Source organism: Neomonachus schauinslandi, chromosome 4 (assembly GCF_002201575.2).
Source record: "Neomonachus schauinslandi chromosome 4, ASM220157v2, whole genome shotgun sequence".
Taxonomy (NCBI): Eukaryota; Metazoa; Chordata; class Mammalia; order Carnivora; family Phocidae; genus Neomonachus; species Neomonachus schauinslandi.
Window position 1 is genome coordinate 474715 of NC_058406.1, and position 11276 is coordinate 485990.

Consider the following 11276-nt stretch of genomic DNA (forward strand, 5'->3'; position numbering starts at 1 on the left):
GGGGAGGAGGGCGGCTGCTTCCTCGAGGGCCTGAGTCATGGCCAAGGAGACCCGCTCAGTTTTTCCAGAAGGGACGGAAACTTCCCTGTCAGCCCTGCTGCACAGGCTCAAGTGTGACTGGCCTGCCTGCTACATAGGAGTTGGAAGACAAGCAGGGGTAAAGCGCTGCCTTACCAGTGGGCAGTCCACCATGGCCCAGCTCCCTGCCCCTGGCAGCGGGTGCCCAGTGAGAGGGAGGATGAACCAAGGAGGGTTTGCACATGTTTACCTGGGTACCTCAACCCCAATGCCCCCTGCCCGGGTCAGCTCTCGGCTGGTGCCCCAGCCTGCCTGGCCATGGCCTCTACTCACTGTCCCCAGCAGCAGCAGCAGCTGTCCTGGTCAGCCTGGTGTGCTCCGGGGCTGGGGGCCACACCAGGCCCCCCGGGAGGCACACCCTGGACTTCAGGGGCCCAAGCCCATTGCCGCCCACCCCCAACACCGGGGCTCAGGCGGAAGCACCAGGCAGTTTCTGGTCCCAGCAGAGGCCTGAGGTCTGTGGAGCTGAGCCAGCACCACCACTGCCAAGACTCCCTTCGAGGGGGTGGGGGCGGCGGGGACACAGTCCTCGCCTGTTCCTGCCCCAGCTCCTCCAGCTTGGCTGGGCCACTTCCTTTTTTAGGCAAAGTTGGAGCTCCGGCCTGTCTCACAGAGCGTCTCACCCTCACCTGCCATAAAGGGAGGAAGGAAAACCATTGAGTCCCATCCGTCCTTGCTGCTGAGCATCCTCCTGGGGAGGGGGTAAGGGAGGGGACATCCTGGCAGAGATGTCCCTGCCACCTTGCACCGGGGGACCTGTGTCCTCCCAGCTCCACAGAGTAGTGGCTGGGAGAAGGCAGTGGTCTTCTTATAGTAGTGAGAGACCTCAGGATGCCCGGGTGGCTCAGTTGGTGAAGTGCCTGCCTTCGGCTTGGGTCATGGTCCCGGGGGCCTGGGATCAAGCCCCGCATCGGGCTCCCTGCTCAGCGGGAAGCCTGCTTCTCCCTCTCCCACTCCCCCCTGCTTGTGTTCCCTCTCTCGCTGTCTCTCTCTCTCTCTCTGCCAAATAAATAAATAAAATCTTAAAAAAGAAAAGAAAAAGTAGTGAGAGACCTCATCTGGACCCTCAGCTCCTGCCCAAGGGAAGGGAATCTGCCCCAAGGCCTGAGTGGTCTCAGGATGCCCCCTGCAGTCAGCCACCTCTGGTGCTAATGGGTCCCTCCAGAGGGCTGGGGGCCTGCTGTCGGTCCTGGAGTTGGATCTTGGGTCAAGCCCTGGGTCCCTCATTGGGCAGGGTGTATGGGGACAACAATAGTTCCAGCATGGTCACACTGGACAGGTCCTGAACCAGCTATTCCCAGCTCCTATATGCCTCTTCCTCCAAAAGTCCGGTAGGGTGGGGGGCTTTGGGTCCCTCAAGAAGCTCCCCTTCAGGCCTCTGCCCCTCCCAATGTCCCATTTTCTAAGTGTCCAGCCCCCAATACCTACCCCTCTCTCAGCCCTGTGGTAGAGGTGAGTCCAGGGCCTGGGCCTTGCCAGGGTGACCTTGTTCTCCGTGTCACCCCACCCCGTCGCACCCCTGGGTTTCCCTTGGGCCTGATTTCAGAGGCTCTTAGCACTCAGGGGTCACGGGCGGTGGGCCTGGGGATGGTCCAGCTTGATAGCTCCCTGCTCTGCTCCTGGCTGGGGGCAGGAGACAGTGCGGACCCCAAGCCTCCCAACCAGGAAAGAAAGCTGCAGTATCTGTGTCTGTGCACGCCCACGCGTGTGTGCCGCGGTCGCATCCCCGTGAGTGCTGCGTGTCGCAACCCGCCTGGGTCCCTACGCGCGCGCGCCTCCCGCCTCCCGGAGTCTGTGCGCCTCAGCACGCGGGGTGAGTGTGCACCGGGGGCGGGGCCTCGGGGACGGGGCCTCCCGGGGGCGGGGTCGGGTCCGGCCTGCGCGGCGGCGCGCCCTGCAGTCCCCGAGCGAGCAAGCGGCGAGCGGAGGCCGAGCGCGCCCCTTCCCGTCGCGCGATGCTGCCCTGGACGGCGCTCAGCCTGGCCCTGAGCCTGCGGCTGGCGCTGGCGCGGAGCGGCGCCGAACGTGGTGAGTGAGGCGGCCGGCGGGCTGGGCTCCAGCTCGGGCGGCGCCCCTACCCCCTGCTGCCTGCGCGGGGCAGTCTCTTTCCCTCCCGCGGCCGCGGGGTAGGGACGGCCGCAGGGCACCCCACCCACCTGCGGTGGGCGGGCCCAGGTGCCGCAGGCGGTCAGGCGGGCGCCAGATGTTGGGGAGGGGGCTCTGGAAAGGAAGGGGGTGGTGTCTGTCGGGGAGGAGGTCCCTGCCTCAGTTTCCTTCTCCTTGGGATGACGCTTAGTAGAGGGATGGGATTGTAAGAAGGCTAGAGTCGCCCCACCGGATTGGAGGATACAGAGGCCGCAAGCCACAGATCAGAACCGAGACACCCCAGCTCCTGTCTGCCCTTGGCCCAGCGGTGGAAGGGGTCCTTTTGCCCCCTGGGGTGCCGGGAGCAAGGGGAAGGCCTTGGAGGGGCTGGTGGGCCCTCAAGCTGCTCCAGCAGGTAACCTGCTTCCTGGGTCCAGATGGAGTAGAGGATGGGTCCAGAGGAGGGGTGACATCATCTGTAAGTGGGGTCACGACTCCAGCCTGGCCATATGGGCTGTGGGAGGGGCTGTGATCATGCTCTGTCCCTCTCATCTATCCCCCTCAGCTCCCAGTCTCCGCAGGGGCTTTGTGCCCCACCCCCCCAACAACTAGTTGCTTTACCTGGAGGCTGGGCTGTGGGCCTGAAGCCAAGCCTGAGCAAACAACCCCCCTGTGACCCAGGCCTGTCCATTCACACTCCTGGGTGCTGGGCCAGGACCCTTGACTCCAGCGTGCACAGAGCCTGCTGAGCAAAGGGAGGGTGGAGGGGCTTAGAGGGGTTGGCTCTCCTTTACAGATGAGACTTGAGCCCAGAGAGCACCCCAGGTACATGACCAGGGTGCAGAGTTAGAACCCACTGAGACTGTGGGCCACTGTTGGCTCAGGACCCCTCTCCCCCTTCCCCCAGGGCTGCCACCTTCAGGACCTTTGGGCGTGGGGCTGAGCAGGCTTTCAGGGCCCACTTGGGTAAGGGTAAGCTCCAGCTTAGGGAAAGCTCAGACCCTGGGGGTTCTGCCCTGGGTGTGGGGCTGTCTGGGGGCCACCACCTGGGGCTGAACCCTCCCCTCTCCCCCAGGCCCCCCAGCATCGGCCCCCCAGGGGGACCTGCTGTTTCTGTTGGACAGCTCGGCCAGCGTGTCTCATTATGAGTTCTCCCGAGTTCGGGAGTTTGTGGGGCACCTGGTGGGCCTGCTGCCCCTGGGTCCTGGGGCTCTGCGTGCCAGCCTGGTGCATGTGGGCAGCCGCCCGTACACCGAGTTCCCCTTCGGCCAGCACAGCTCAGGCGAGGCTGTCCAGGATGCCGTACGTGCTGCAGCCCAGCGCATGGGTGACACCAACGCTGGCCTGGCGCTGGCTTACGCCAAGGAGCAGCTGTTTGCGGAGGTGGCGGGGGCCCGGCCAGGGGTGCCCAAGGTGCTGGTGTGGGTGACAGACGGCGGCTCCAGCGACCCCGTGGGACCCCCCATGCAGGAGCTGAAGGACCTGGGTGTTACTGTCTTCATCGTCAGTACTGGCCAGGGCAACCTCCTGGAGCTGTCTGCTGCCGCCTCGGCCCCCGCTGAGAAGCACCTACACTTTGTGGATGTGGATGACCTGCACATCATTGCCCAGGAGCTGAGGGGATCCATTCTGGGTAGGTGAGAAGAGGCAGGGCCTGGGGGGACCCCAGCAAGGAACCTCGGAAGAGGTGCGGGGAGAGGTACTCGAGTGCCTGTAGCAGGGGCCAGGGCTCCGGGGCCAGTGGCACTTCGTGGGGGTCCGGCAGGGAGGCAACACACATGGCTTCTCTGTGCATCCTCCAGGGACGCACTCCAGCTGTGTGCCCTGTAGGCCCCACTGCCTGGGCTGTAGTGGGACAGAGGGCCAGGCCTGAGTAAACATCTCCAGGTGGGGTTCCCTGCTGACAGCACCACCCCAGAGTGGAGGGCCTGGAGTGGGCCGAGAGACCAAGGGGCTGCCTCTGGTGGGATGTGGTTAAATGGAGAGGAAGAGGGGGAGGGTCCAAGCCTGAGGACTCTGCAGATGGACAGCACAGGCTCCTGTATGTGTCAGGTGCTACCATGCCTGGGGGTGAGAGAGCCAGGTCGGGATGGGCTAGGATTGCCTCCCACAGCGCTCGGGCCCTACCACCCTAGGGGTAGAGACAGTCAGAGGAGTGGGAGTGGGTTTGCACCAGTGGTGTTTTTGGGAATTGCTAGAGAGGAGGCTGGACCAGGGAGGGCCCACTGCAGGGGCTAGCAGCTCCCCACCAACTTTCTTACAGACCACCCCGGCACCCCCCATCCCCAGCCAAACCTCACGGTGGGAGGGGCTGGAGATGAAGGGCCTGATTACCGGCTCAGCCGGCTCTATTCACTGAAAAATGCCACTAACCCCAGGGTTCTTCCTGAATTCTGCCTGTGGGTTAATCATCCACCCCAAACCGGAAGGGGTTGGACTGTGGATTGCAGAAAGGTAGAGGGTCCTTCCAAAGGTTTCCCCCAGGGACGCCTGGCCCCTGGTGGCCCCTGAGTCAACCACTGTGGCTGAGCCTGGAGGGGACAGCAGGAGGAAGGGCAGCAGCTGGACAGGAAGAACCCAAGGCTGCAGGGCAGTGAGGCAGTAGGGTGGGGGCTCCTGGGATAGGGGTGGGGTGGGGTCTGAATATGGGGGATGCGTAGGAGAATGAGTGCCAGGCTGACAGCTGGAGCACCCAGCATTCAATAAGGAAGCATCAAGATCCCGATGGGCATAACGCTGCCCAGACATTTATCAACCTTACCTACTTGCGTGGTCACTTACATGGCCATGTGGTGTCATGGGCTCAGGAGTAATGCACACTTGGGGGTCCCACTCTGGAGCCCTCCTCCTAGAAACCTGAGGCAGGTGGTACTGTGACCCCACATCCAGCTACTCCTGGAGTTGCCCCGTCATCACTCCCCAGGGTGTCCCCCCACCCAGAGCCTCCCATCTTCTGGCTGCACTGGTGCCCCTTTGCCTTGACTGTCCGGAGCTGAGCTGACCCCACACTCTGTGCGGGCCCCTCGGGCTAAGGAGGGTGGCTGGTCCTCTGTTCTCAGACACCACCTTTGAGGGGCCACTGGAGTGGTGGGAAGTGGCCATTATAGCTCCTCACCTGTCTGGGTTTGCAGCTGAGGCAGGCAAGGAAGCACCTGATGGAGTCCCAAGTGGGCGACTGCACTCTTTTCCTAACCCCAGCCCTGTCACCGGTTCGTGTTATCATTAGCACTGCTGGGGCGGCGGAACCTGGGCTGTTCCCCACGTCTCCCTGCCCCGTCAGTCAGGGCCCCAGGCTGGGCGAGAGGAGACCTGACCCCCTGCACCACCCGCAGACGCGATGCGGCCACAGCAGCTCCGTGCCTCTGAGGTCACGTCCAGCGGCTTCCGCCTGGCCTGGCCGCCCCTGCTGACCGCAGACTCTGGCTACTACGTGTTGGAGCTGACGCCCAGCGCCGAGCCAGGGACCGTGCGTCGCCAGCAGCTGCCGGGGAACGCCACGGGCTGGGCCTGGGTCAGCCTCGACCCTGACACCGAATACGAGGTGGCGCTGGTGCCCGAGTCCAACGTTCACCTCGTGAGGCCGCAGCACCTGCGGGTGCACACGCTGCGGGGTGAGCGGGGCGCGGAGGGCGGGCTGGGCGGGGGGTGGGGTGCCGCGGGCGACCGGCTGGGGCGGGGCGGGGCGGGGCCAGACGGAGGCCGCGCCCCCACTCCGCTCAGGCGCGCGCTTCCCCCACCCCCCCCGCAGAGGAGGCCGGGCCGGAGCGCATCGTCATCTCGCATGCCAGGCCGCGCAGCCTGCGCGTGAGCTGGGCGCCGGCGCTGGGCCCGGCCGCCGTGCTCGGCTACCACGTGCAGTACGGGCCGCTGCTGGGCGGGGCGGCGCAGCGCGTGGAGGTGCCGGCGGGCCGCAACAGCACCACGCTGCAGGGCCTGGCGCCCAGCACCGCCTACCTGGTGACCGTGACGGCAGCCTTCCGCTCGGGCCACGAGAGAGCGCTGTCGGCCAAGGCCTGCACGCCCGACGGCGAGCGCAGCCGCGCCCCGCGCCCCCAGCCGCAGGGGGCCGGGGGCCGGGAGCCGTGAGCCGGCCGCCCCGCCCACCCGAGGGCCCCCTTCTCCCCACCGCCAAAACCTGGGCCTTGCCCCGCGGCGACTCCGTCCGAACCCCCCCCCCCGAACTCTCCTGCGGCGGCGGAGGGCTCCCTGCTCGGGCGTCTGCCTTCTAGGACACAGGGCTCGCCTGACTCCCCGGCCATCGCGACCCCCTGCCCTGCCCGGGCCCAGAGCTGGACACGCGGTGCTGTCCTTTGGGCAGGAATTAGCAGGAAGATGGACAGGGAGTCTGGGGCGGGCTGAGAACATCAGATGCAGGACTGGCCTCGAGCGCAGGACAGGAGGCAGCTGAGCGGAGCGGCTGGACCTCTCACTTGTGTGAAGGCCCAGTCCCTCTGGTGGCAAGGGCTGGCATCGGTCTGAGAGGGCTTGGTCCGGCTGGCCGCGCTGCGTCCCTGCGGCCTCAGGTCCTAGATGTGGGTGGAAGGTGGATGGGGGAAGGGCGGGAGCTGGCTCCGGCTGGGTTCCAAAGGCTTCCCGGGGGGACAGGATCTGGAAAAGGTCAGGGCGTTGTGGTGGCAGGTCGATGGTGGTGCTCAGCAGCTGGGTCAGCAGAAAGGTGGTCTTTACCAGGGTGTTCAGTTGGCCTGCTGGGGACAGTGGCCCTGCCTTCCTGCCCAGGACCCAGCTGGGTCCAGCTACAGCCACAGGGATGCAGATGGCACCTTCCTGGAGGAACAGGACCCTGGAGACGGGAGGGCTCCTTGCCCCTGCAAGCCCCAAGGCTTGCACTCACAGGGAGCCTCCCCTGCTTCTGGGTGGGGGGAGCTTCCATGCATGGGCAGGGACAAACAAGGTTCCCCTGGGTGGGTTCACCCCAGCGATTCTCTACAGCATCTTCTGACCCCACCTCCTGTCACCACTGCTCTACTGGGGCCACCAGACGAGTCCTAAGGGCAGTACCTGCTGTCCCTCAGCCCCGTCAAGGCATGTATGTACTCCCGTCTGCACCAACTCCGTGCTCACTTTGCCTCTTCCCCACTAACACCCCAGACTTTAAAATACAGTAAATTAGATGTAAACTGAGCTCTGCAGTCTCAGAGTGCTTTACTCCATCCCAACACTCCAGCCCTGTGAAAGCTCCCAGACGGAAAGCCAGTGTTCTGCAGCTGGTGCTGGGGAAGGGGAGGGGAGCCGAGCCCCTCCTGGTGCTGAGGCTCAGAACACCCTGCCATCTGCACCTCCTCCTCAGAGGGCCCTGGCCGTTTCTGTGGGTGGGACTCCGCGCTTTGGAGCAGAGTTGCCAGAGGCAGAGACGGGGACCTGGCTGTGCAGGGCTGTCCCCACCACCGCCTTCAGATCAGGGGTGGGGCTGTGGCGCCCTCTGCTGGCAAGACCACTCCCTCAGCAGCAGTTGGACTCGCCCGCCGCCTGCTAGTGGGAAATGGACACCCTAACCCAAGCAAACTGCAGGGTTGAGAGAGGTGGTCTTCAAGTCCCTGACAGTGTTCTCAGTTTGCCCACTCGGGTTTTGTGGCATGTGTTTGGGGGCAGCCTTCAATCGAGCTGGCCTGCCACCGTTTTTCAAGGACCAGACTCCCAAGAATCACATGGCTCCCTAAGCACCTAAGGCCTGCACCACACTAGTCTAGTGTACTGAACATTTGTGGGGGCCAGCAGTGCACGAGCCCACCATCTGCTTATGTGACAACGGCATGGGAGACAAAGGGCTCCTGCCCTGTGTGACCAGAGCAGGCGGAGTGGGCAGGGGGGCTAAGGTGGTGGGTCCAGGGTCCCCTGGTAGTGCCGGGCCAGGCCAGACTTGGTCAGAGGGTAGGGAGGCACTGCTGAGTGGGCGTTGGGTTTCCCCTACGTGTCCCCACAACCCCTGGGGAATCAGGCCCAGGGAAGCCGAGTGGCCTGTGTGGCCTCTACCACTGCGGGCATCTGCTTACCCCCTGACCGGTGGTTAGCCGGCAGCCCACAGTCGGCAGACCCCTCCCTAGGCTGGTGGATGTGAACAACAGGGTCTAGGCAGCATCGACCGGAGAGGGAGACCTTCCCCAAGGCTGATCAGAACTCCCCATGTGCAGGCCAGTGTGCCCCACCCTGATGCCCAGGGTACCTGTAGGTCCAAGCCCATTAGGCACCTGGAAAGGTCCCCCTTCCACAGAGCCTCTCAGTCCAGCCTGCAGAGTGCTATGCGGGCGGCAAGAGAAAAAGCAAGAGAATACTGGCAGGTGCTTTCCTAATGGCTCAGTCATGCACTTGAGACAGATGAGCTCCTTCCCCCAAACATACCTACAATCCCAAGCGAGGACAGAGTGGCCAAAGACACATGGCCCTACTCCCTGGAAGAGGCTCCAGCTTCAGCTCATCACTGCTGGATGCTGAGGGCAGGGAAAGGAGCCCCCACTTCTGTGCCAAGGAATGCCTCTTCTGGAAACCCTTACCTTGGAAGTGCTGCCCTTTGCACTGTTCTAGGCAACTTTTTTTTTCCTTAAGATTTATTTATTTGAGAGCGAGCACGTGCACAGGGTGGGGAGAGGCAGAGGGAGAGGGAGAATCTCCAGCAGACTCCACACTGAGCACGGAGCAGGATGCGGGGACTCCATCCCACGATCCTGAGATCACGACCTGAGCCGAAATCAAGAGTCAGACCCTCAACTGACTGAGCCACGCAGGCAACTCTTAAAGGTTGGTAAGTCTGGGCCATGTCTGGGAACAACCTCCAGGAAAGTTCTGTCCTGGCCTTCCCCCACACCCCCGCAGGCTGCCACCTGCAGGGACTCACACATGTCACTCCGTGTGAAGTGATACGTGGCACTGTGAGCTTCTGACGCAGACGTGAAAATCAGAAAGGGCTGTGGCTGCTTCTGGTTAAGACAAGGAAAGCGAGAGGTTACATCACGCGGCGAGTGCCCACTCACAGCCCCTCTGAGAACACACCTTCCTCAGGGGCCATGGCTTCAGAGGACACTGCTTCCAAGGTCTGTCCAGACTGCATCTGCCCCTGCTTTTGTTGTGGGAAGGGTAGGCCAGTGCTCGGTGTGTCTCCTGCCAGCCAGGTGGGGGCAGCTGAGTGCCTGTGCACTCATCTGTGGGGCTGTCCTGGTTGTGAGATGGACCCACGGGGGAGAGAACAGCAGGCCAGGGCATCTCAGTAGGCAACTGCCTACCTAGAAGCATATGCTACTCGGGAAGACAAGACTGGAGGGGTAGTGAGCTCTGGGCTCAGTCCTGAGTCACTCTCCAGTCCTGGGCCCAAGGTAGCACGTCTGAGGGCTCAGCACTCTAAGCCCTCATTACCTCTTCTGACTCTCTGGAGGAGACCTCCAGGATCCCAGTACTCTGGGATCATGACCTGAGCCGAAGGCAGGGAAGAGCTGCAGGAGCCCTGTGATCTGGGAGCCCTGCTTGCCCTGCTTTGCTGGCTAGGATGGGGACCAGCAGCCCAGGGCCCCATTTTGGGAGGGCCAGGCTGGGCAGCTTTTCTGTTGGCAGGGTTGGAGTCTGTCCGGTGGAGGTGTGGGTGTGGCCTGCATGTGGGTTTGGGTGACTGTGAGCAACACCAGAACCAGCAGGTCCTTTTGGAAGCGGAGAGAGGGAACAGAAAAGGGACCAGCTCGTTACTTTTGAAGGCCTGGCTGTCCTAGGAGTCTTAAATGTGATAAGCAGGCAGGCTTCTGCACAAGTGCTATCCATGGCAGACACCAGGCAGGTTGAGCAGTGGGCAGGTGCAACCTTGGTGATGGGACACCCTGGGGTTTGGTTGAGTGGGGGGCTGTGGGCCAGACTGGAAGGCCACAGCTCTGGTGTGCCATGTGGCTCCAGAGGTCCGGCCGGAGCCAGGGGTCCAGAAACCACACCTGCTGCCTGGGCTTCCCAGGGGCACCTGTCTTCTCTCTTTGGACTCGAGGACAGGCTGTAGGCCAAGCTGTCCACCTGCATCTCCAACTTCTGCAGTCTTTCCTCCAGGTCTTAAATGCTGGAGGACTCCCTCAGAGAAGAAAGCCACATGTTGTGGGGAGGGTGATTATCAGGAAATCTGTCAGCAAAACAGCTCAGCACAAGCAGCAGAGAACCCTACATTTGTCAGTTAAATGTGAATGCATCAGGTAAAAAGCATCATCATAATTCCATTTTATTAACTTAGTGTTTTTAGGAAAGGTTTGTCTGCCCTCCTCAATGGCTCCCAATCTAAGATTTTAAGTGACAAACACAAGTGGATTGGATGTTTTCTATGGCCCATCAGAAATTGGAAAGTACCCGGCCGGCGCCTGACTGGCTCAGTAGGTAACAGCACAAGACTTTTGATCTCAGGGTCGACCTTCAAGTCCCATATTGGGCAAGGATCCTACTTGAAAAAAAGTAAAAAATAAAAATATTTATACAAATATTTTTGTATAAATATTGACCCCACTGTCAAAGGGAGTGCCCTTACCTAAATCCTTAAACAACAATCAACTCTTTTTCAAATTAAGTCAAGTTAAATGAAACTGACTGTATTTTTTACTTTTTAAAGATTTTGTTTATTTGAGAGAGAGAGCATGTGTGGGGGTTGTGGTGGTGGGTGGGTGGTGGACAGAGGGAGGGAGAACAGGCTCCATGCTGAGGACAGAGCCCGATGTGGGGCTCAATCCAGTACTCTGGGATCATGACCTGAGCCGAAGGCAGATACTTGACTGAGCCACCCAGGCTCCCCTGACTATTTTTTGAAACTGGCTTTTTAAATGCAGAAATTTATTCTCAGTGATTCCTTTTTTTTTTTTTAAGATTTTATTTATTTGACAGAGAGAAACACAGTGCGAGAGGTAACAAAAGCAGGGGGAGTGGCAGAGGGAGAAACAGGCTTCCCGCTGAGCAGGGAGCCCGATGCGGGGCTCGATCCCAGGACCCTGGCATCATGACCTGAGCCGAAGGCAGACGCTTAACGACTGAGCCACCCAGGCGCCCCCCAGTGATTCCTTTTTAAATAAACGTACACAAGCTTGCCAATACTGGACTGGGATGGATGGAGCTAGACGGGCACATGGCTGAGCTGTGTTTGGACAAGG

At 61.6% G+C, this 11276-nt stretch overlaps 1 protein-coding gene across 1 annotated transcript; it reads left to right on the forward strand.

Annotated features, from left to right (window-relative positions):
* Nucleotides 1-1940: 1940 nt before the first annotated feature.
* Nucleotides 1941-6284, forward strand: VWA1 (von Willebrand factor A domain containing 1). The gene is given in 4 exon segments (XM_021690004.2): nt 1941-2106; nt 3239-3796; nt 5496-5905; nt 5908-6284. Coding segments are annotated over 4 exon segments (1383 nt in total). The 5' UTR covers nt 1941-2033; the 3' UTR covers nt 6250-6284.
* Nucleotides 6285-11276: the final 4992 nt, after the last annotated feature.